Source organism: Zootoca vivipara, chromosome 7, assembly GCF_965207765.1.
Source record: "Zootoca vivipara chromosome 7, rZooViv2.hap1.1, whole genome shotgun sequence".
Taxonomy (NCBI): domain Eukaryota; kingdom Metazoa; phylum Chordata; class Lepidosauria; order Squamata; family Lacertidae; genus Zootoca; species Zootoca vivipara.
Window position 1 is genome coordinate 15,212,468 of NC_142590.1, and position 27,108 is coordinate 15,239,575.

The following is a 27,108-nucleotide window of genomic DNA, read 5'->3' on the forward strand; positions in this document are numbered from 1 at the left end:
ACCTGCCACCATGCAGGGAGGAGCCCAGCTGGCTGACACAGCCCTTGGACAAACCCCCCCAATGGGTGGGCAGCCATTCAGTGAGGGGGGCCCGGGATGCCGTAGCAAGACCAGGCCAGGCTCCTGGGCCCAGAGATCCTGGCAGCAGGCAGAGCAGGACAGAGTTCCCTGCATGAGGACGCCTGGTTCGTGTCCCCTCAAAATTATGCACCCAGGGCTACAGTCCCCCTGCCTTCCCCCCCCCCACACACACACATTTTGCCCCTGCCAGGGCCTGCCACATTAAAGACTGAATAGCAGAAAGAATTCTTCAGTCTTTATTCTATTTGAAATTTTTTAAAATTGACCACATTTCAAGGTTTATTAAAAAGTGCTCAGATATTATTACAATAGCAGTTTTCCAAATTATATTGCTCCCATCAGGAGCATCCAGGATCAAAACCAGGTGCCAAGTGATCAGTTTTGAAGGTCTTTTACCAGGAGTAACTCAAGGCTGAAGAAAGCAGACGGAAATAATGTTTATTATACTCCCCGGCTCTAGCATAGCTCCACCTGCCCAGGCTCCCCATCAGTTCCCCCTGGCTTGGCTATTAATGTTCTTTCATTCTGGCTTCGTTCATTTGGCTGCCCAGGCAACTTTGAAAGATCCTGTCCTCAACCTCAGTCTGGTTTGCCCAACTTATTCAGACCTCCTGCAATTTCTGCCAGTGCAGTTCCTTAGAAATTCTGGTCTCATCCCAGTAGGGCTTGGCCTCTGGAACCCAGGGCTCTTGGCTGCCTCAGTGCTGATAGCCTGCTGCTCCCTCTAGCTAAGATTCACAGACTATATGAGGAAATGGAAAGGTTCAGCACGGAATTCTATTTCCAACTTGACCCCAGTAGTTTTTATCGTTATTTATCACTATTTGAATTTTAAAAGCAACCTGCTTTACAGCCCTTCATACAACCAGGAAGCTGCCTTATACCAGCACATATTCTAGTTGCTACACAATGCTATACAAAGTCTGCTCCATCCCCACCTCCCATTATCCTCTGAACAACCCTGGGGGCCAGGCTAGGCTAGGTTGAGAGAAAGTAACTGGTCCAATGCCAGTGAATTTCCTGGCTGAGTAGGAACCTGAAATGGGGCTTCCCAGTCAGAGCCTGGCATTCTAACCACACACCACACCAGCTCTCCATGCTTCATAAGAGCATGATTAAAATACCAGATGGAACAACTTGCAAAGATCTGAAGGAGAGACACTTAAAAAGTAACAGTGTGACCTAGAGCTGAGTGATGTAACAGAGTTCTTTGTGCTTTATTTCTGCTTGTGTGCCTTCATCATCTTCTGTTCTAATCCAGTGTCATGATAAAGACAGGAAGAAGAAGAAGAAGAAGAAGAAGAAGAAGAAGAAGAAGAAGAAGAAGAAGAAGGAGGAGGAGGAGGAGGAGGAGGAGGAGGAGGAGGAGGAGGAGGAGGAGGAGGAGGAGGAGGAGGAGGAGGAGGAGGAGGAGGAGGAGGAGGAGGAGGAGGAGGAGGAGGAGGAGGAGGAGAAGAAGAAGAAGAAGAAGAAGAAGAAGAAGAAGAAGAAGAAGAAGAAGAAGAAGAAGAAGAAGAAGAAGAAGAAGAAGAAGAAGAAGAAGAAGAAGAAGAAGAATTTATTATTTATACCCCTCCCATCTGGCTGGGTTTCCCCAGCCAATCTGGGCGGCTTCCAACAAAATATTAAAATAAAATAGTCCATCAAACATTAAAAGCTTCCCTAAACAGGGCTGCCTTCAGATGTCTTCTAAAAGTCTGGCAGATATTTTTCTCTTTGACATCTGGTGGGAGGGCATTCCACAGGGCGGGTGCCACTACCGAGAAGGCCCTCTGCCTGGTTCCCTGTAACTTGGCTTCTCGCAGCGAGGGAACTGCGAGAAGGCCCTCGGCTCTGGACCTCAGTGTCCAGGCGGAACGATGGGGGTGGAGATGCTCCTTCAGGTAAGCATTGTTATTTATTTTGGGGATATTATTGTTTTCTCATGTCACCATTTTGTCCTTAGCCTTTTCTTCTCTCAAAGATATCCCACAAGACAGTAGAGGTCTAGGATCAGAGTACTGTATTTCTTCTCCTAGATGGGCTACCTTCCCAGGTTGATGAGCCCCATCTGCCCCTCACTTCCCTCTACAGCACGTTTCCCCCACAAGCGTTACTACCCCTCTCCTAGCACCCTATACACCCCATGGTTGTATGAGTATGGAAGAAAGAGTGTGCGGGCAGGCGTTTTGTGAATCTGGCCACATCCACCACTGGCATGCTGCCCCTAGAAGGTTAAACATATGGGAATGTAGCCCACAGGCTGAAAAAGCTTCCCCACTCTTGAGACACAGAGGCCAGCCTTACACTGGCCATTCCACCCTTTGTAGGATGATAAGAATTCCTGACTCCACAAACCAAAGATGAAAACACAACCTGTAATAAACAGGAGGCAGGCCACTCCAAAGACAACAAATTAATAAAGGAAACTGCTTTTTTTTTTAAAAAAAAAATCTTCTTAGAAGCTGTTGGCATTGCCACCAGTCCTTGAACTGGAGCACAAATACAAATGGTTAAATAAATTATTTATAACAATACTGCAAACTCAAAATTGTTCATCAGAATTGCCTTACTATCATGAATAAATGAGCCAAAGGCAAAAACCCAAATCAACCCACAAACGTATATTCTAGCACATGTTCCTCTCCTTGCTTCTTTGTTCAAAAATAATGTTTAATGTATATAAACATCAAACCTACATTCTTTCAATGTCTCTACTATATAAATAAAGTTTTAAAACCAATATACATGTTATTCAGTGAACGAAACTGATAGGGAGTATTTATATTGTTATGTTCATTATCAAGGCATGATTTAAATCTTTCTTTGAGGACCAATTAAGAATTACCTCTCTTTAGGTATGAAAATTCGCATTATCAGCATCAAATATAAGTTGTTTGGCCTTGGAGGAAGAATGCATTTTCTTCTAGATTTATGGGTCTGTGCAATCATTTAGGAATGTGGAGTCATTCATATGAGAGAATGTTTTTGCACAAAAGTTATGTATAGCTCATAGACACATTTATCTAATGAATAGTGGACTCTGGTCCATGAAAGCTTAAGCCATTGTAAAATTGTTAAAGTTTATGGTGCCACAAGACTGCTCTTTTGTTGCAACCAACTAAGATAAGCTATTCCTCTGGAAATTATTATGTTATATTTAGTAAATTGTCATACAAGCTGGCTTTAAAATAAGAATTAAAGTTGTGTAGTAAAACAGTGGTTCAGTTAGTATTTGTAAATGAACAGGACAGACGTTCATAAAATTATGATTTGTATGAAGAGAGTAAACAAGAGATTTCATAATGGTATACTTGAACATGGGATCATCCAAGGAAAGTATTTGGCAATGGATCTGGGATACATAAAATAAAATTCTACTTATTGTTCATAACTAAATTGTGAATCTCACTAACCAGAAGTTTAGACAACTTTAAACAATTTTTAATGCTTCTAAGCTTCTGGTTAGAAGGTCTATGAATAGGTTATTAGCTATAAGTGCTAAATGAAAACTGCAGCATATATGTCAGTACAGGATTCTGATGAGAAACAATAGGGATAAGCTTGAAAGGTTCCCTAGGAGAATCTGCTAATGTTGGGAGCAGAAATCCTGACTACATAAGATTCTTCATGTGATCCACAAAAGGCAGTTCTGTTGTTATATTTATTCTTCAGTTCCATTATGCAGGGATGAGAAAAGTACAGTGACACTGTGCAATCTGGCAACAACATGAAGCTTTAGGTTTCATGCTACATTTTGATCTCCCTGCTGAAAGAAAAATGTATTTTGCATACCTAAAATACTTCTTATCTCTCGCTTGGACTACTGCAATGCGCTCTATGTGGGGCTACCTTTGAAGGTGACCCGGAAACTACAATTAATCCAGAATGTAGCAGCTAGACTGGTGACTGGGAGCAGCACATAACACCGGTCTTGAAAGACCTGCACTGGCTCCCAGTACGTTTACGAGCACAATTGAAAGTGTTGGTGCTGACCTTTAAAGCCCTAAACAGCCTCAGTCCATTATACCTGAAGGAGCGTCTCCACCTCCATCGCTCTGCGGTCCAGTGCCGAGGGCCTTCTGGCAGTTCCCTCGCTGCAAGAAGCCAAGTTACAGGGAACCAGGCAGAGGGCCTTCTCGGTAGTGGCGCCCGCCCTGTGGAACGCCCTCCCACCAGATATCAAAAAGAAAAATAACTACCAGACTTTTAGAGGACATCTGAAGGCAGCCCTGTTTAGGGAGGCTTTTAATGTTTAATCAATTATTTTATTTTATTTTTCTGTTGGAAGCCGCCCAGAGTGGCTGGGGAAACCCAGCCAGATGGGCGGGGTATAAATAATAAATTAAATTAAAATTAAAATTAAATGATTTACAATACAAGTAAGGTGCCACGTATCTCTCCAATGTTTGTTATGCATGGCAAACATTTTTCTCCAAAAATTAATTAATAAAGGCATGTCAACAAAAGCAACATTATTATTGCACGCCACCCCAATATCCTAGTGGTGAGAGAATCCAGGGGTTTCAGCTCTTACCAGGATTTGGCTTCCTTGGAATGAAGGTTAGTGGAGCCTGTGGGGTCTTTTAAGATACAGTGGTACCTCTACTTACGAATAACTCTACTTACGAATGTTTCTACTTACGAATGGAGCTCCGTCCGCCATCTTGGATGCGGTTTAGATAGGATTTTTTCTACTTACAATTTTTTAGATAGGGTTGCTTCTACTTACGAATTTTTAGATAGGGTTGCTTCTACTTACGGATTTTTTCTCCCAATGCATTCCTATGGGATTCGACTAACAAATATTTTCTACTCACGAATGTGTGTTCGGAACGCATTAAATTCGTAAGTAGAGGTACCACTGTATATGGTTTTATTTACACATATATACAACCTGAGCACAAAATGGAGATACTCATAGCATTAACACCCCAAAAGATCTTGCTCCATCATTCATCACAAGTTTGAATTCAGCACAACTCAAGCAATGTCTCTGTATCCAGATTCTTACGATTCACACACAACTACACTCCCGTTGTACTTCTATCTATCAGCCACAGGGGAAGAGGAAAGGCCCACCCATTTGCCCTATGACACAGAGCAATTTATTTGGTTATGCTAAGTATGATGCTTAAGTCGCAGCTAAGGCCACTGCCTTACAATTGCCTACTTTGGTACTAGATTTTAACCTTTACTGGGTAAAAGACTCCAAGAATTGGAAGACTGACCCCGACCCCCCAACTCACGTTATGAAGAGCAAACAGAACAAAAATAGTTCCATACAACTTTTTCACTTTCTTAATACTTCAAACATTTACTGGGAATGCACCTCCATCCTTGGATTGAGCATACTTTTAACGTTGACTTCTGGCATCTATCTTCCATAGGTCAGGCTCCAAATTTGAATGGATTAGAAGAAAAATGCAGCAGAGCCCTGCCTAGATTGAAAGCTTAGAATACTATCAAAAAAGCTGCAACAGGTCATGGACACGTACTGCAATGTGCTCTACGTGGGGCTACCTCTGAAGGTGACCCAGAAACTACAAATAATCCAGAATGCAGCAGCTAGACTGGAGACTGGGAGAGGTTGCAGAGACCACATAACACCAGTCTTGAAAGACCTACACTGGCTCCCAGTACGTTTCCAGGCATAATTCAAAGTGTTAGTGCTGACCTTTAAAGCCCTAAACAGCCTGAGGCCAGTATACCTGAAGGAGCATCTCTACCCCCATCGTTCAGCCCAGACACTGAGGTCCAGCTCCAAGGGCCTTCTGCCGGTTCCCTCATTGCGAGAAGTGAGGTTACAGGGAACCAGGCAGAGAGCCTTCTCGGTTGTGGCGCCCACCCTGTGGAATGCCTTTCTATCAGATGTCAAGGAAATAAACAACTATCTGACTTTTAGAAGACATCTGAAGGCAGCCCTGTTTAGGGAAGTTTTTAATGATGGATGTTTTGTTGGAAGTCACCCAGAGTGGCTGGGGAAACCCAGCCAGGTGGACCGGGTATAAATGGTGGTGGTGGTGGTGGTGGTGGTGGAGATATGAACCATACGAAACATTGCTTCTCAACTACAGCTGTCAATAGAACATAGTCTGAAAAAAGCTAATAGTATCAATTATTTTTAGCCCACCAACATGGAAATACTACTCCAGAATATTTGGAAGCTAAACTGTATTGTCACCACCCACTTCATAAAGAGAATCAAATCAGCACATACCATAAAACCTATATGGAAAAGTTGATAAAACAATGGAGAATATACATTCTTGGACCTGAACTTGATTAATTTTTTTACTGATGATGGAAATAGACTTCAAAGAACTTTCCTCACTAATTAGACATATTCATTGCATTAGAAAGGCAAAGCTATGGTTATTAAAATATGTTATATGCATGCTTTGAAATTAAGAAGAAATTAAGTAATCCAAACTTCCACAATTTCCAAATGGTTCATGCAAAAAAAACTGTTTAAGAAGTGCTGTGTTATATTGATTTGCTTAACTAATCAGCATGCAAACAAAATGTATTGCAAGTTAAGAAAAAGCAACAAACAGACCTTTAAATACTTTTATATCAAGGATGACCATTTGTCTTTCGTTTATTAGAAGAAAAAACCTTCAGCTCCAAGTTCCTAACTCTCAGGGAGACTCTGAAAACCTTGATGATTCCATATTCTCAAAGAAGCTAAAATTGTTGTTCAAACCCACTTCAGTTCACTGCATGTGCAAGTAGTAATTCATTGGAGATGAAACAGTGGAATCATATTCCTAAAAAATCACTATATAACAGCCTTCTTATAGTCCTTGTAGTCTTCTGTCCTTGAATGCTATGTTAGGTGAATAATGTGGTGTAACTCCATCTGATTAACTCTTAATAAAATATATGAATTCAATGGTATAGGACACTTCACCTAATTTCACTTATCCATTTGTACATCAAGATTTCTTTATATCTTTAACCACCTTTCCATGCCTTTGGGGAAAACACAACATTGTATTCTACAAGCTGAAATTCTATTCCATATTGCAGTTAATGCATCTTCCACTATTCAGTGAAAAATTCCATTTAGTTCAAATAGGAATTTAGGTAAATTGCCTGTTGAGGTATTGCATTTTTATGGATGTTACGCTACAGTACACCATATATGCATGATGTACAATTTAGAATATTCATTTCTTCTTGGATTGTAATAGAAAATGATGCAGAAGTTTGGTAGCATAAAAAAGTGTAAAATAAAATGTGTTCTAATGGAAATCACACATCAACAAAGATACTGTCTATACTTATAATAATACATATGCTACATGCCTCTAAAATGTCGCTATGTATTTATTCTCACACAAATCCCTACAATCGAGCTGTTCTCAGCTTCTTTAATTTAATACTTCGTATAATCATGCTATTTACCGAAATCCTAACCACTGGATGGCAGCAAGAGAGCCTCATGTGCTTTTAATGTCCCTAATTTTCATTTGTTTTACCTTCGTTACCAGTTTTAGATTCAATGGCATGCAGGCAAACATTACATTATTTTTAATGTGATTTGTTTAAACTATCCTTTTACAACAAGCCAGAATCTGAAATCACAGTTTGATCCTGGCTCATTCTCAAAAGCCACAGTTACTCAATTCTCCAAATATGGACATCATGGAGATCTGTGGTTTGTTTTAAATCAGAAGTGAGAGCTTCTGATCTCTTCCACAAATGTATGAAAGAGGAGGAAAGGAGAGGGGGAGCACATGAGCCTGAGGCTCTCTGAAGCTTTGTCAAATAACAGGAAACCATGGTTTCCCATTACATCCAGGCTGCGCCAGAGTCTTTCTTGTAACACCTCAAACACTAACTGGCTTACTTTGTGGCATCTGCTCTCATGATCCAGAGCATACTTTATCAGATGAATGATGGCATCCTCAATTCAGGTAGCTCATCTAATGAAGTGGACTGTACTCTATGAAAGCGGATGCCTCAAGAAAACAGAAAAGTGTTTTAACGTGCCACTATCATTTTAGGCAAGATATTGCAATGATCCTTTTTTTGTGTGTTCTCACTCTGCCCTACTTTTCTGAACATTCCAGTTTTTCCATTTCTTGAATCTTGATTTACCTGTTTTTTAAGCATAGTTTGATACTGTCAATCAACTTCAGTCAGAGTTTATATATGAATGGGCCAATATAGGTGTATCTTCCAGACACTTAACCATATTTCACAGATCAGAAGAGGATCACAGAACTGGGCCTGCCCTCGCCACTCTTCTCTCTTCTCACACTCAACTTTTTCCAGCCCTTCCCATGACAGCCTTTCTGCACCAACCTTAACCATGGCTATCTCTAACCATTTCCCTGTTGCTTATGAGTTTCCAAACCACTTCAGACCCTGGCTTCAACTACCTGTTTGTATCTGCTGTCGATCCTGGGCCATTACTTGTCTGATTAAACATTTTTCTTTCTTTCTTCTTACAAGTAAGAGCCACTGTCTTGCATGTTTTGGGTGGGAGCCAGGACATGTAGTTTAAGCACAGTTAAACTATGTAGATTTTAAGCCTGCATCAGTCAAGTATGTTGAAGTCACAAAACAATATATGTCTGGAAGCCTTCCAAATCTCCTATCTGTACACATCTGGAATCATTCTCAAGGTAACCAAATATGCAAATCTATCCAAAATAAGTTATGCTGGCTGCTTGCACTAGGGGTGGGGGATAAGACCTGTGAACTGACCCAAAATTCAATTTGGGCTACAATATGTGTGGCAGAACAGTGTACTGCAGTTGAGAGCATGTTAGGTTTAAATATGAACGATTCTAATTAAAATTTCTGCTTGGCACTGAAGCTCAACGTGTGGGTTAGGGGCATTCACCATTAGAAAGAAATAACGGTTTCTTTCAATTGGATTAAAGAATTGTGGAGCATTCTGCCCATTGAATGATACTATACAGGAAGGCTCTTACCTGATTAAAGAAATCATAGCTTGCTAATCACATGAAATTTAATCAACTATAATTACAGAGATTTCCAGATTTCCATGTGAAAAAAACAAGTGTTTTTAAGTGGGGGGGGGGGGTGCTTTGTTTTTGAATAAGTAAGCACACATCACAGCAGGCACCATTATAGAAGAGGCATGAGACTAAAGGAGCAATGACACTTCTAATATAGCACCTGCCACATCTGGTTTTTGTAACTACCTGTATTCAAAATAATTCATGTTTTTATAAAATCTATAAAGTGAGGACACTTTGCGATCAATTATTCTAGCCAAGAGATTAAATGTTGCAGCCCTACAGTGGATATTTTAAGCAAATGTAAGGGTATTATAAATTTATAACCATGCAATATTCTTAAAACTAACTCTCAGAGCACATCTGGGCTTGCACACTTTCAAGACACATTCCAATAAGTTCTTCTACACTACTGCCACTGAAATGAATAGACATGGCACAACAGCCCAGATGACTTGTATGTTTATACAACTCCAGTTCAACAGTGCTTAAGCAGGAAAGATTTCTGGTAAAGGGTGCTGAAATTATTCTGAAGATTCTCTAATACCTACTCAGAACAAAATATTATATCCAAGTATTGAACTAGGCTACAATGCCACCTTTATCAAGAAAGCATATTGTTATCTCTTTTATAACAATGCATTTCCAGTTCAATTGGCGCAAACTGAAAGACCACATGTTGTTATAAGAAGTCTATTCTCATATACAATATATTAGTAGCAAAAGTATACATTTTTCCATTAAAAGCCTAAAGGCATATATGAAAATCTAAGACACTGACAAGATTATAAACTGAAGACTGCAGTTGGAAAAGCACTTTGCTTCTTAATTTCTCTGAAACATTGCTACTACACATCACTTTAGTCTCCCAAAAATAAATGAACCATACTTTCCAAAACAAACAGATTTGTGTACAGGTAGTATTAATTTTGCTTATTTAAAAAAGCAAAGACAGACATACCTTGCAATGTCAAAAGGAAAGCAGAATTTGGGTACACTCTGGAGTAATTCCTGTAAATGCAGAAGAAAGAATGTTAGGTGCTTAAAAATTACTAGTAATACTGTTTGGGTTTTTAAGATAATAAATAAATAAACAATATTTGGCTTGGGGGAGAATATAACTATAGCACACGTTCCTGGACTGAAATAATTGATTATTAAAAAGGAATTAAGTTTGTGCTTTGGCAGATTGCAAAGACAATGCCATGGAAACCCCAGGAGGAAAAGGCCTGGCCTGAAGGGTATTAACACCCTTCACATCCCCGCTGGGATTCCCTTCAACAAGGCCATATGGATTTTACAAGAAGCACAGTACCATATGGGTAGGCCACGTCTGCTGCTACTTGTACTACAGACTAGCCACAGGGACTTCTGACAGATCCTGGCTCAAAAATACAAATGTTGTTTCAATTAAAATGCAAGCAGAGAAAGGGGAACCAAGTTGGCAGCAAACTGAATTTACTGAGAGCTAAACAACTCTATATGCGTTTCATAAGCTAATGCTTTAAAAAGCTGGAACTCTTCACTGGGTACAAAGCATAAATTGTACAGTTAACCCTTTAGGGCAGCAGCAGCAGCACAAGGTCACAAGCGCAATTCACTCTTAATTTTAAAAGAAAATAAACCTAATGTCTCCATAATCTTACAAGAATTGTAACTTATTTTTTTGCTTTTCTATTTAAGATGTTGTTTTGCAGCAAGTAATGTGTGTTAATATAGAAATAATGCTAGTTTTAAAAACTACATGCTGCCTGGAAAAATTAGTAGAGTAATAATGGAAACTATTATCCCAAATAGTCTAGAAAATGAAAATCACACAAACATTAGTAGCACACCGTAGCAATGCCAGCAATGCCAGCAGTGTGCACTGTGTTGTGCAGAGTAATAAAACAATGAAACTGGATTCTGCCATTAAGAACTTACAATCTAAATTTTGAGAGAGAGAAGGGGAGACGTACACATAGGAAGGATGAATATGAGCAAGTGCTAAATAAAATTTATCTAGGCCTTAGTACATCTGGAGATAAGAAACTTGTGAGTAAAATGCTTTTTTAAGGAAAGGAGTGGCTAGGTCAGAGAATTACACATCAGAACAGATGCACCTTATTTCAGATATCAACTTCACATACATGACAAATCAGTGAATGTCATACTGCCTGCTCAAGAGACTTCTGACATGAATGAAAGGCAGTATTTTGAGACAGTTTGGTTAATAGGCATTCCCATGTAACATGTGGTCCAAGTGTGGATGGAAGCTTGGAATACAATGAGGACATCTTTTAAAGACACTCCTAGGACCAGGTCAATATGGGTAGGAAACTATCTAAATAAAAAGGTAAAGGTACCCCTGACCATTAGGTCCAGTCACGGACAACTCTGGGGTTGTGCGCTCCTCTCTAAATACTGTACAGATATACAAATTAATGCCCAGGTCCTTTAAAAACAACAGCAATCAGTGTTGAATAATTACTCAGATTATTTGGACTATCACAGTAGAGAAATCAGCATTTCTGTGTTCTGTAGGGTATGCTTTTTATATGCTGGGCTTTCACAGTGCTAAATATAGTTTCCTGTTAACAGAGCACCTGAAACTATACTTAGCCCTCATTTCTTAACAACATTGATTAGTAAGCACAGATGATGGCATTGCTGGGGATCTGTATTTGCAAAAATTCATTACATTCCTGTGATATTTCTGCTCCTCAATCCAAAATGAGCACACAGAGAAGGAAAATAGATAGATATAGATAAACGGATCAGTCTCCTGTGCAACATTGTACGAGGCAGATGAACTACAAGACTTTCCCACTGCTGTTTTCCATCCCTCCCCCTATCCTCAATGGGCGCGCATGCGTATACAAAGACACACACACACAAACGTCTGCAAAGCACAGCCTCAGCTCGCTTCCCAACTGGCAGGATCATCCCTCAGGGGACAAGTCTTTAAACCTCCGCACTCTTTAAAATTCAACCAGCCAGCAGGTCTATAGACTGGTGTATAAACAGTATAGGGAGGAAAAAATCCTCTCAGCTTATGTCAGTGACAAAGCAGCTCAGCAGTTGACTGTTTCTCCCCTGACAGTGTAAGCCAGGTTTACACAGATCAATAGATGGAAACCTACCTAGCTTGCAGGGCTCAGTTTTCTCCCTTAATTACAGGTGTTATTCAGATTTTTAAATGAATGAAAATAACATGCTGTCCAGAAGCCTTCTAAATGTCTACTGTGCAGTTGGTTTAAAATATTCATTACACAATGTAAAAATAATGATATATTTAGAAAGTATTACTATGCATCTTAAAGCTGATTTTGCATAGCACTGACACTATTTCTATGACAGGCCATTGTTCTACGAAGAATAAAAAGCCATTAAACTTGCACTTAAGGCGTGCCTTGGCTGGTAGACAGACCAAATTGACAGATTTGTAAAGAATTGCTGCCACTCTTGCTGCAAAGATGGACTGAAGTGTTCATTCTCTGCTAATGAAAAAATATTATATAGATATCTGTATACAAGGAAGATGTCTACTGGATAATGCCTTTTGGCTATGTCCTGGACACATCTGGATGTTCTAGGAGTCATATGTACAGTTCAGTAAATCAGAGAAATAAATGCCTCTCTGTATATAGTGCAAGCAACTGGGAATCTTACTGTTACGCATCAACAACAAAGCTATCAGATCAACCCGTTACCACTCTGCTCATTAGAAATGGTTTAAATTTAGAAACAGTTGTTAGAAATGGTCCACAATTTAATTAGTTATCAAACAAATGCCCTTGCAACAACATAATATGTATTTTATTGAATTTCTGTTTGTTCTCAGATGAATGGCATAAGCTCCAAGGCACAAAACTAAAACAACATCCTTTGTTAAGGGAAAGGGAATAATTTTAGTAATCTAGAATATGATGCTCTAGAGTACTCAAGCAGCCCAAAGACCATACTGATTGAAAATACTCTGGGGGGGGGGATCCAGTTCTCCTCCTGTTCTCAGTCTGAATTCACTTCAACCTGACATGCCACTAAACTGGGAAATGTCAAGTTAAAGTAAACTCTCTTTAGCACAGACAAGAGAGGTGCCACCAGAGGATGACTGAACAGTTGACTTAGAAGTATCATGCCAAGTAGGTTTGGAGTGTCATCAAGGGGCAGGCCTGGATAAGGGATATAAAAAGGGAGACATCTTGTATGAAGACCATCACTTCCAATCCTCAGAGACCTATGCTACTTTGGCACTCTACTAGTTCATCTCTTTTCCTTCAGCCTTTCCTTCTTGTTCTCTTTGTCCCTCGGGTTCTTCATCTCCTGGACCTTTTCACTGAGCTTTCCAGCAATGTTGCCTGCCAGTGCCTCTGTCTCCTACTTTTTGTCAGCACAATACAAGGCCTCCTGCCCATAGGCCTCAGTGACGGAAGTGCCAAGTTTGGCAACATTTCATTTCTTAGCGTTCCCTCCTCAGTAGTAAAACATGCATTGGCATCAACAATCACACAGTCAATGGCTTAGTGGAGGCCACAGGAAATAAAAATTTAGCCAATTATAAAGTGCAGGTATTAATTTATTAATTTAATTAATTAATTAATTAATTAATGGGTGGTGAGATATTTAAAGGTAAATTGCTGTTTCCCATTTAAGAGCATTTGTTGTGCTGGAAAGGAGACAATGCCACTAAACCTTCATCTGCCAAGAATAAAAACCAGAACTAGAATTCCTTCCTCTTTAAACCTTCCACACACCCCAAAAAAGTATCCAGAGGATGGAAACAAGATCTCTTTAACTTGTGTTTCACCTAAGGATGAAGATTGGCTTGGGTAAGAGCCAGTTTTTCAGTTCCTAGGGATGGGGCGTCAACCACTGCTATGCTTCTGGTTCCCAATAGGCCTTGAAGCAACCTGATACCTTCACAGCACCTAAAGGGCTCATTTGAATGCCTGCTACCTCCTCTCAAATTCTGTCTCAAGACTCTCACTATATATAGACTCATGGCGTGAGTCTATATATAGACTCATGATGAAGAATTCTGGAGTATACAAAAGCTTGCATACTGTTTTGATTTATTTTGGTTGGCTTAATAATGGTATAGCTCTATCATGGTTTTTGATTTTTTCTCATGGACCAACATAGCTCTTTTTTTTACTTTTAGTATCTGTATAATATCACAGTAAACATTGAGGAATCTTGTTATCATTACAGTTCTGTCAAGAATTAGAAACCATTTTATTTCATGGCAAAGGGATGGTATCTGCAATATATTAAATACTACTCCAAAACCCCACGAACCCACTAGACGTAATCAAAAAAACAATGGGAAGAAGACATAGGCTAAGAGATTAACCCCACTCAGTGGACCAGAATGTGGTCTAAACCCCCCTTTAAATCCACATCAACGAGAAGGAGAGAAGTCACTCTGAAACTCACCTACAGGTGGTACCTAACACCTAGGAAATTAGTGCTAATACGCCCAGGACCTCACCAAAATGCTGGAGAGGATGCACCTCCACAGGCACATACCTACACATGTGGTGGGAATGCCCCAAAATCCAACTATTCTGGACAACAGCCATACAAGAAATATGTAAAATAACTAAGCAAGTAAGAGAAATCACCCCAGAACTGGCCCTACTAAGCATCTTCCAAGACAATAATGCCCACTCACATCACAAAGCACTCATAACCCACCTACTATCAGCAACCAGAAACATCATAGCCAGACACTGGAGAGATCTGTCAGGAGTAAGCATGGACCAATGGTACCAAATAGTATGGGAAACAGCCCTACTAGAAAAAAATAACCAATAGACTGAAACTGATACAGGGACAAATAGAAGAAGATACCTTCACCCCGGTATGGCTCCCCTTTATCACATACACAGCCCAACAAGATAACGACAAGAATCCACCAACATCATACGAATCAATATGGCTAACCTGATTCAAAAATATCCACCCACCCCACTCACACACGAATACAAAGTTCACCACAGCCAATCACAAGTAAGCAACCGCACCCTAGGTCAACCCCAATTTCTCTCACCACCAAAGGAACACAAGCGAATAGCAAAGAGAACCTGCACAAACGATGCTGACACAAAACCCCACACATACATTAAGCAAAATAGAAACATCACCTTCCGACCCCACCCCTACCTACCACGGCCCCCTCCTCCTCTTCCCCCCTTTTTCCTCCTAATGTAACCCTAATGTCTCAACAAACGAAACTGACCTATGGAAAATGTAACTTGAAAAAAGAGACATTGCGCATACCTTTGTAAACCAAGAAAACTTTAATTAAAATATTAAAATATCAGAAACCATTTTATTTGCCATTATTAAACTGAGAGTCTCTAATACCATATTTTAAATAACTCTAAATATTTATAATTTATGCCAATCCCCATATTATCAGGACATATTATGGAGCATGGCACTCCCCCCCCTTTTTTTTAAAGGCATGCCCGGAATAGAAGAATCTGGGGAGTGGGAGGAGACAACAGGGATTGCTCAGCTGACGCCTGGGGAAGCAGTGGTGGCTGCTGCACTAACTCTCATGTCAGCTGTGGGGCAGGAAAGCTGATCTGCCTCAAAAGGCCCTACTGCACCTCTGGTTTGTGAGGAGATCCTCCCCAGAGCCCAAAGATGTCCTCTCTGGGGTGCTCCCCATTTCTGGGTTCCCGGCACAGTGTGTGCATGCAGGCACACGCAAATGGAGAGTTGCCTGTACTCCAAATGTGGTTGCACCATTCCACTTTTCAGTTCCTTGAAAACTCTATGCATGTATGCATGTATGTTTATAGAAGTATTTCTATGCTGCTGTATCATAAAATACCTGGGTGGTGTACTACATTAAAATATAAGACAACCGTAAAAACAATACAGATAAATCACTGAAATGGCTAATCAAAAAATTGAACATTAAACAGCTACAAAGGCCTGTCAGCATAAAAAGGTCTTCAAAAGAAGTCGGAAGGGAAGATGGCTGCCAAATCTCTCCTGAAAGAATGTGGCACAGCATGGAACCTACAACACTAAATGCTTAACTTACAGTTGGACCAGGCCTCTGTAACATGAGAGACTAGCAGCACTCCTCCAGATGATCTCAGTGAATAAGCTGGGATATAAGGACTCGGGCGATTCTTGAGTTATCCTGTGTCCAATTTGTTCAAGGCTTTGTATAGCAATACAAGAATGTTGAACCTGACCTGGTAGCATATGGATAGCCATTGCAGATGTTTCAGCTCAGAGGTATCACATGCTATCAACTGTCTGCCCCAATCAGCAATCTAGCCATTGGAGCCTCTGAACCAGGCCCAAGGGCAGCTTCACATAGAGTGCATTGCATTAATGTAGCCTCAAGATTACCAGTGCACAGACTATAGTGGCCAAGTGATCCCAATTCAGGTATGTCCATACCGGGCATACCAAATAAATCTGGTAAAGGGCACTTCTAGTCACAGAGGTCCCTTAAGCCTTAAATGTATTCAGGAGTGCCACTAAGCTACATAACTTCTTCTTTAGAGGGAGTACAACCCTGTCCAGAATAGGCAACTGGCTAGATTTCTGGACACAAGAACCACCTGCCAACAGAGCCTCAGTCTTCCCAGAGTTCAAATTCAGTTGACCACATCCAGTCTACCACAGCATTATAGCACCAGTCCAGTGCTTGCACAACCTCTCCTGGTTCAGATAATATGGAGAAATAGTTATGTTTCATCAGCTTACTGATGGCGTCATGCTCCAACATTCCAGTGTGGTATAGTGGTTAAGAGCGGTGGATTCGTAATCTGGTGAACCGGGTTCAATTCCCCGCTCCTCCACATGCAGCTGCTGGGTGACCTTGGGCTAGTCACACTTCTCTGAAGTCTCTCCGCCCCACTCACCTCACAGAGTGTTTGTTGTGGGGGAGGAAGGGAAAAGAGATTGTTAGCCGCTTTGAGACTCCTTAGGGTAGTGATAAAGCAGGATATCAAATTCAAACTCCTCCTCCTCCTCCTCCTCCTCCTCCTCTTGTTGTTGTTGTTGTTGTTGTTCTTCTTCTTCTTCTTCTTCTTCTTCTTCTTCTTCTTCTTCTTCTTCTTCTTCTTCTTCTTCTTCTTCTTCTTCTTCTTCCTCCTCCTCCTCCTCCTCCTCCTCCTCCTCCTCCTCTTCTTCTTCCTAAGGACCTCTCCCAATGGCTTCATAAAGGGACTCCAAAGCTTTAGGCTGCAATGCTATACCCACTTATCTTGAGTAAGTCCCACTGAAATTAAGAAAACTTAAGAGGCTGTGATATTAATGTGCATTTGGCTCTTGCACAATTAATGAAAAATGACAAGAAAATGAACTTCAGTGTGTGAAATAACAATTGCTTGATATGATACCATATAACCTCTCTGCAAACCAATCGGAATGAACACTACTGTTCACATGTGAGCAGCCATATCTTTTCCATATAGTTCCCATGGAGTCCCACAGAATATCATCAAGTCCCATCACTCCTAGGGACGTGCTAATCACTTCAGGCTATGAGCAGCTGTATTATGAATTTTTTAAAGTTTCAAAGGCAAACAAATATTTAACAGGAACAGATACAGCATTCAAAGTGCCTCACAAGTACTATAAAAAAAGTTTTGTGCCTGTGGGTTTTAAAGGATTTTCTGTTGGAAATCCACATATCATGGAACAAGAAGACCTCAGTCCTATCCTCATGCAGAAGAGGAATGGGACAGACTTGAATAGATCCATCCATTCCCATCGGGAAGTGGCCTACATGAACTGTAGACCAGCAGGAATACAGATATAATCAGAACAACTTTGTAATTGGAGCCAGAGACCCAAGTAAGGATTTGTTTTAATATTTTTGCTTAAAGCAATGAAGAATCTATAAAGCAAGGACTGGGAGATACTGAGGGTAAAATTGCATGCTATGTTAAGCACAGTCATTAACAAGCATGCTGACTGCTTAAATTTTCCTACAATCCAGATCAGAATCATGTTGCGCAGGAAGGGTGAAGCCTTTCCTCTCAGCACCATTTTTTTTCTCACTCTCTCTCTCTCTCTCACACACACACACATACACAATCCCACCTCATAGCTTTTTGCTTAACTATGACCTATATTATCAAAAATAGCACTTTGAGGACTAAACAGTAGCTGAGGGGGCTGTTTCCTGTGGGAAAACAATGCAGGAGAAAAGGAGTGAACTCCCTCCTTCTTGCTCTATGCAACTGATTTTTATAAAAATTATTAGTGGCCAATGTTCACCATGCTTTTTAAAATAAATAAGTAAATAGAGCATGCCTATCATAATGTGTAGTTTGGCCCTAAGTGATAAAATCCTGATTAGTCTGAATCTGTTTATCAGAGTCTGTTTTCCCCAGGTACCTAGATAACCTTGAATAACAAGCATTTAGAACTAGACAGAAATGTGAAATTGAATCATATTATCTCTACATTGGGTTAGGGTAAATTGTACCAAAATAATGTGCAACTAATGTTTATCCAATGTATGATTAGAATATTGGGATGAAATCTATTAAAATAAGATTTTATCATTGTTAAAATCAAAAAGTATTGAGATGAAAGCCATTCTTCAACCCCTAATACCACATTGGCTATGGTGCTGTGCAGTTACAATTCCACAGGTTCCTCAGAAACCAAAACAATAACTGCATGCAGGACAGAAGCAAACATTTTAAGGTAAATATTCCTGATAAACCGAAAGCAAAAGTTGTAACCAACAATCTGCTGCCTCTTATTCCATTTATTTACAAATGTCAGAGAGTAATTATGTAGCACTGTAGTTCTACTGTTTGCAAATCTGCTTAATGCTGCTCTCCAGTGCCAGATCTAAGTTTTCTGATCACACAATTAAGATGAAAATAAGGCGGAATTCTAGACATGGTAGCTCAACCTGCTTCCAAGGAAATATGCCTCAACGGAAATATTTGCTGAGCTACACCACAGACATCCAGAGCAAAAAGAGTCTCTAGAAAGTGAGCACACACCTGATTCTAGAGCTGTTATAGTCAGAGATTCCATTATACCCTGTGGTTGGCAAACATAGCGAGACTCAAAACCACTCTTGTGTGAGTCATATTTGTGCAGTATCTAATTAGTTGGGCTCTGGGTGCTACAGCAAGAAAAATGAATAATTTATCCAATGACACCATCATTTCTTTACAATGAAAATCGGAGAAGGGAGACAGAAGGGGATCTAACACCCTTTTCTACCCAGCCTTAAGATATACAAATGCATGCATTTTGCAGGGCTTTAGAAACACCATATGGAGGTTGTGAATACTACAAATTAGTGTTTTAGTGGATTCAGCTTTGGAATCCCAGCCCTTCTGAATTTTCATTCCAAATCCACTCCGAACTTATATGATCAGCGTAAGGAATAACCACAGCTATCAGGCCTGTTTGTTTTAAACATAATCTGTTCAATGTGTGAAACATAGAATAGAAATCACAAGACAGGTGCTAGGAAGGTGGAACAACAATACTTTTGAATACTGTGTTCAGATCCCCCAAAATGATAATTTTAGCTGTGCACATCCACTACTTTATCATCTATGAACTGCGCCGGGGTTTGGTGTATTAAGTTCTGAGAACCACATCAGAAACATAACATGAGGATGACGTCTGATCATTTGAAATGCATAATATAATTAGCACATTACTTCCACAAACATTTATCTCTGTGTCTGTGTTTATTACATTTATATACCACCTCTTTATCCCAAGGAGCTCACGATGGTGTCTTCCTCCTCCCAATTTTGTCCTTGTAGCAACCCAGTGAGGTAGGTTAGGCTGAGAGATGGTGATTGGCCCAAGGTCACCCAGGGAGTTTCATGGCTGAATGGGGATTTGTACCCTGGTCTCCCAGGTCATAGTCCAACACTCTAACCATTACACCACACTTGGCATGAATATTGCCAAAGTGCAGTTGCCATGAGTTGTTCAAAGGGATTGTGGCAGTAATTACAAAAACTGCAATGTGAAGACAGAATCCTAAATTCTCCAAGGCAAGAGCTATTTTCAGATACTGGTTGAAAATGGTATAGGAAGAAACATAATCATGTCCACTGCCTCTGTATTCAAGCTAAGTCAGGGGTGGGGAACCTTGGGAACAAAATACAGTCCTCTAAGCCACTCTATTTGGCTCTTGGAAATCTTCCTAGACCACACATTCTCCCAGTCCACATCCCCTATTCTTAGACTATATCCATCAATGGACCTGCTCTGTGTCCTCAACTGCCTTTTCTTGGCTGTGAACCATGATCATTCCTTTTCCCTTTTCAGAACCAGTGCTTGTGAACTTTCCTTTCTGCTCTCCTCCTTTAATGTGGTCACAAGGAGGACAATGGAAGTGTTCACTTTCATTTTTAACTCACTTTGTTACATCTGAACCCAAAATTGCACTTACTGTACAGTGGTACCTCGGTTTATGAACACAATTGGTTCCGGAAGTCTGTTCATAAACTGAAGCGTTCATAAACTGAAGCGAACTTTCCCATTGAAAGTAATGGAAAGTGGATTAATCCGTTCCAGACGGTCCGCGGAGTAACCGTTCATAAACTGAAGCGAACTTTCCCATTGAAAGTAATGGAAAGTGGATTAATCCGTTCCAGACGGGTCTGCGGAGTACTTAAACTGAAGCGTTCATAAACTGAAACATGGGTGTAATTGGTTCCGGAAGTCTGTTCATAAACTGAAGCGTTCATAAACTGAAGCGAACTTTCCCATTAAAAGTAATGGAAAGTGAATTAATCCGTTCCAGATGGGTCCGCGGCGTTCATAAACCGAAAATTCATAAACCGAGGTGTTCATAAACCGAGGTTCCACTGTAATCATAATTATACCGTAGTTTAAGGAAACAAGTCAAAATCATAAACCATGGTTTGAAATCAGCTTGTTTCCCTAAACCAGGCATCCCCAAACTGCGGCCCTCCAGATGTTTTGGCCTACAACTCCCATGATCCCTAGCTAACAGGACCAGTGGTTGGGGAAGATGGGAACTGTAGTCCAAAACATCTGGAGGGCCGAAGTTTGGGGATGCCTGCCCTAAACTATAGCTAAGGCTAAGCATAGTAAAGTAAAAATAGAAGTGAAAGCTTTCAATCTCCTCATCCTGGCCCTGCCTGAGAAGGAAAGAGCAGGGGAACGTGCATGAGCCCAAGGTTCTTTCACATCACATCCAAAATGAGCAAGTTATTAGCAGCATGATTTGGTAGCCTCTCGCTGTATTTACCCCAAAGAAAACCTATTCTTCGGGAAGTTAATCTGGTAGTCGCTTCCTTTAAAATTGCAAATAGTTACAGGAAAACTCTGCAATAACCTCAATAATTTCTACTGGATCTAATTCCAGTGGCAAAACTGAATCTTCACCATAAATCATGTAAGCAAGGTGCAGGTTTGTGAAAAACGTTCTCTGTGTAATGAAGGCAACTTGACCAAGAGAAGCATGCAAGAAAATGGCAATGCACATGGTCAAAACTTTAGAAAGGAAAGGAAGGAAGAGCAGGAGTTTGACAATGGTCACTAAAGACTGGCAGTGTGGTAGCGGGCAAGTAATTGAGCTGCCTTCTGCACTGGACAGGAATAGGAGAATAAGTCAAACCGTCTTCATATGCTTATTAGAGCAAACATTATTGGACACACCACTCACAAAGATACTGCAAGAGTTTCTGCTAAAGATACTGCTTTAATGCTGAACAATAATTATTTTGTTCAATTCATGGAATGATGAACACATAACCGTCAATGAAATGTTTGCGCTTTTATTACACTGCTGCTTAAGGCAATGGATAGAGGCCAAATTCAGCATTCACTCTTTGTTGGTTAATATGCAATATCTGAAAGACTGTCCAATATTAAATTAAATGTTACACTTGATAAAAACGAGAACATTTTTAACAAAGTAATCTCTAATATTACAGCCGTACGATAAAATGGGTAACATATGCATACAGTCTATTAAAATGCACATAATTTATCCAGCTCAAAATGAAAACATATCTAACAAGTAATTCTATTCATCTGGCCCTTTTTCACCCAGCCTTAAGATATACAAATGCATGCCTTTTCACCAGAACACAGCAGCTGGGAATGAAAAGGAAAGCATTCAAATGATCATTTTCACATCATATTCCATCGTCTTTTCACCAGCTTCTCCTCTGTCTTTCTTTGAGCCCTATTCTATTACAAGAGAGCTGCTTCTTAGATCAATTCATATTTCCATAATCCACACTGCTGTTTCTCCCTCTTCTCCCCAGGGTAGACTAACCCCTACATCCAGAGCTGTGGCTTACAACTGTCATTAAGACCTATAACAATAACAAGATAACAAAAGAGTTGGTCGAGATGAGGCTTGGCTATACCATATGCTGATCAAGTGCAAAATTTTGAACTAGTGGAAAAAATCTATAAAACAAAACCATGATACATATATTGGGCTTGCCACTTGTCCTTCCAAATGCAAGGAAAGTCAACTTTTTAAATCATCAAACATTTATTTGCAAGCCCACAGAGCCTTCATGTACAAGTGATATTAATGTCTACTCAGAACATTTTTTATGTGAAAGATGAAGATTATAGGTCCTTCCAAGTCTTTAGACCACAATTGTCAGGGGATCTCCCTTGTGTCTTCAAAATGTCTGTTTTCTTCCCAAAATAGGAGCCCAAACTCACCATGTGCATAAAATGGTTTGGATCAACCAATCCATTAGCTGCAATTTCATGGTGAAAAACGTGAAATGGTTTATATTTAAAGTTGCATGTGCATGTTCCTAACATTTTCACAGTTAAAAGGTGTATAGTCTGTTAGTCTTGCAACAGTGTTGAGCATGTGCAGTGCCGTTGACTCCCATCATTAAACGTAACTTTTCCTACTTGCATTTGTTTGTTTTTTAAATGAAAGCTTTTTAATTAACATTTTTTTCTATGTGCATCTATAAAATTATAGCAAGCATCAAATAAATTGTATTAGTTGCTGAGGGGAAACATTACGTGCAGTTCCATTATTCTTTTTTTCTGGAGGGGGGGGGGAGGGACCACATTCAGTTTACAGGCAGCCCTTGAAGCAAAAGAACAGCATGTAACCAGTTCCCCCTTGCACCATTTCCCACTGAAAATCACCCTCTAAAACCGCTTATATCCCAGCAATGGAAAAGATACAGGAATCCATACCAGTCCCCAGACGAAACCACAATACATAATGTGTAGTTCTGTGTGCATATCATAGTTGTATGTGCATATTATAGCCTCCAGTGGTCCTGTTTTAGCCAGGAAAGCTGTGCTGTTTAGAGTTATGCCCTAGGAAAAGAACCCATTTTCCAATTACCCCAGTTTTCAGGAAGCAACATTTCCCCTTCACTCCCACCTCTTTCTTTCTTTATTCCTTTATACACATGTGGCTGGACCAAGAAATTTTGGGGCCTGAGGCAAAGGACAAGATGCCGCCCCCCGCCCCCCATGCCATGTACTGAAGCCAATTGGACAGGCAATTGACTCTTACTTCAACACTGGCAATGGGGCAGTGGCCTATACCTGAAAGAAACAGACTAGCTTGGGGGCTGCAGGACAGGTCGTGTGGCATACACAGCTCTGTCCTCCAACCTAGGAGAGTGCCCAATGGGCTTGAGAGCATTGGCTAGGGATCTGCCACTGCTACCTACCTGTACCAACATCTGCTGTCACCTCACTCCAGCTAAGGGTGAGGCAGCTCTGCCACAGCAAAGGCTGAAGTCCAGTGTAGACATCATAAACAATCTGCCAAATCAAAGCTATCTATTTTTGTCATCCTTTATTTATTTAATAAAGCACTAAAATTATTCAGGCAAGCAAAGTAATTGTGATAAAAATGTTTGTTTATGAACTGGTTTGATGATTCTCCCCCTCTGAACTTTCCCCTCCAAAGTCTCAGAGTTATATATTATTAAATTTATTTATACCCTACCTTTCCACTTAGTTTAGGCTTCTCCAGAGTGGTGCCCTTCAGATGTTGCTGGGCTACAACTCTTATTATCCCTAACAACTGATCACATAGACTGGGGCCGATGAGGCTTGGGACATCAGGTTGGGACAAGCTGACTTGGGCCTTCAAGGGTGCTCGTGTGTCTGAATGGTCTGCAGTCTCAACACATGCAGACTTTCGCATTCGTAGAATGAAGGTGCGCAGCTGAGTGATGGAACATCTTGCTTTGCATTAGAAGGTCCCAGGTCCAATCCCTGACATCTCCAGGTAAGACTGAGAGAAACTTCCTCTCTGAAACTCTGGAAAGTCACTGCCAGTCAGCATAGACAATACTGACCTAAATGGGTCATTGGTCAAACTCAGCATAAGGCACCTATGTTCCTTATGTCTTTATGTCTACTCCGGTTAGCCTCAAAAAAAATAAGCCCACCTAAAAGAACACACAACTTCAGGCCAATCTTTTTCATACATTACATTGGAAGCATTATTTAAGGAGACACAATTCACTTACACTGTGAATGTCTAGAACTTGAGGAGGAAGGCAAAGGGAAGCAGCAGACAATTTGGCACTGTTTCTGGACCTGACCCTAGGCCCAAAATAAAATCACTCCAGTTCTCATCTCCTTTTACCCTGAATGGCCATCTTATTTATGAAACCTATTTTTTCCTGAAGAAGTGTGCATGCACACGAAAGCTCATACCTATGACAAACTTAGTTGGTCTCTAAGGTGCTACTGGAAGGATTATTTTGTTTTGTTTTGACTGCGTCAGACCAACACGGCTACCTACCTGTAACTAGTACTATTTTTTCCTAGTTGTTCTGAGCCACCCTTCATACTGATTCCAGGGCAGCCTGCAACATTGCTGTCTACATTTACCCTATTGTGTCATAAAACTGCAATTACGAAATAGGAGCTGACAACTCTTGAGCCAAATGCCATCCTACTAAAGGTGCTTCTTGGCTCCTCAATTGCCAAAGTTCTGCCTTCACTTGTTGGGCAACATCAGTTCAGGCAACAAGGAGCAAGAGCAAATAGAGGGGTGGAAACAAAATGATGCAGAATACACAAGGGAACAGCCTTGCACATACAGGTACCTGAAAGCACTAAGAAAATATGCAGAGCCTTGAAAGACAATGATTCAAAATGCCTATAGTTCTCTTCCTTCACACAGGAGAGGAAGAAGGGAGGAAGAAAGGGAGGTGGTGACTGTGCTGTGTCTTCTGGCAAGCTTTAAAGTACCAACCCAGAAAAAGCAACTGCTGCGGGACTGTAAGAGCAAATCTTTTTTTTTTTTAAATCAAGCTGGGGAGGAAAGAAAGAAGCCGCTCTTAAAGAGAAATTTTAGAATCCAGTATGTTCAGTAGTGAACTAAACAGTGAAACTGTGGTTAAGAAGGTGCTAATGCTGTCCAGGCATATCTCTTTATGGTTCTAGTGTCATGTCAAATGTTGAAAGGAAAAGTGAGTGTGTCTGTGCACACACGTAATTATATTGAAGATTTTGTGCATACAGGATTGTCTATATGTATTCTTTTCAAAGGATGAAGCAAAAATAGTTTAATTGTGCTCTTCGGTGTATGTTGCAGATATCCCAAAGGTCACCACACCAGTTTGGTTATAGATATTCAGCACAAAAACCTATATCATCAGAATTACTAAACATGTACCTTATTTCAAAATATAATTATACGGGCTAATACTTTCAAAAATTCTGAACTTTTTAATTGTCTCTATTTGGTTTTTAAGTTCCATAGTAAGCCAAAATACATACAAACACACACAAAACCAAAGCTGGCATGAGAGACAGTAACAGTCTTTCTTTATTCTGTTTAACAGGTAATAATAAATTATAATAATAATAATTTATTATTTATACCCCGCCCATCTGGCTGGGTTTCCCCAGCCACTCTGGGCTGCTTCCAACAGAAAAATGAAATAAAATATTAAACATTAAAAGCCTCCTTAAACAGGGCTGCCTTCAGATGTCTTCTAAAAATCTGGTAGTTGTTTTTCTCTTTGACATCTGATGGGAGGGCGTTCCACAGGGCGGGCACCACTACCGAGAAGGCCCTCTGTCTAGTTCCCTGCAACTTGGCTTCTCGCAATGAGGGAACTGCCAGAAGGCCCTCGGTGCTGGACCTCAGTGTCCGGGCAGAACGATGGAGGTGAAAACGCTCCTTCAGGTATACTGGATCGAGGCCATTTAGGGCTTTAAAGGTCAGCACCAACACTTTGAACTGTGCTCGGAAATGTACTGGGAGCCAATGTAGATCTTTCAAGACCGGTGTTATGTGGTCACGGCGGCCACTCCCAGTCACCAGTCTAGCTGCCGCATTCTGGATTAGTTGTAGTTTCCGGGTCACCTTCAAAGTTAGCCCCACGTAGAGCGCATTGCAGTAGTCCAAGCGAGAGATAACTAGAGCATGCACCACTCTGGCAGGCAGGTAGGGTCTCAGCCTGCGTACCAGATGGAGCTGAGAGACAGCTGCCCATAACACAGAATTGACCTGCGCCTCCATGGACAGCTGTGAGTCCAAAATGACTCCCAGGCTGCGCACCTGATCCTTCAGGGGCACAGTTACCCCATTCAGGACCAGGGAGTCCTCCACACCTGCCCGCCTCCTGTCCCCCACAAACAGTACTTCTGTCTGGTCAGGATTCAACCACAATCTGTTAGCCGCCATCCATCCTCCAACCGCCTCCAGGCACTCACACAGAACCTTCACCGCCTTCACTGGTTCTGATTTGAAAGAGAGGTAGAGCTGGGTGTCATCCGCATACTGATGAACACCCAGCCCAAACCCCCTGATGATCTCTCCCAGCGGCTGCATATAGATGTTAAAAAGCATGGGGGAGAGTACAGAACCCTGAAGCACCCCACAAGTGAGAGCCCAGGGGTCTGAACACTCATCCCCCCACCACCACTTTCTGAACATGGCCCAGGAGGAAGGAGCGGAACCACTGTATAACAGTGCCCCCAGCTCCCAACCCCTCTAGACGGTCCAGAAGGATGTTATGGTCGATGGTGTCAAAAGCCGCTGAGAGATCCAGCAGAACTAGGAAACAACTCACACCTTTGTCCCCAGCCTGCTGAAGAT

General features: G+C 40.9%; 1 protein-coding gene across 3 annotated transcripts in view; it reads right to left on the reverse strand.

Annotated features, from left to right (window-relative positions):
- Nucleotides 1-27,108, reverse strand: part of DENND1B (DENN domain containing 1B) — a 190,844-nt gene that overhangs the window by 113,282 nt on the left and 50,454 nt on the right. For all 3 annotated transcript variants that reach the window (XM_035123797.3, XM_035123796.3, XM_035123795.3), the window contains exon 4: nt 10,018-10,067. In XM_035123797.3, coding sequence (XP_034979688.1) covers nt 10,018-10,067 — 50 coding nt within the window. The remainder of the gene's footprint in view (nt 1-10,017; nt 10,068-27,108) is intronic.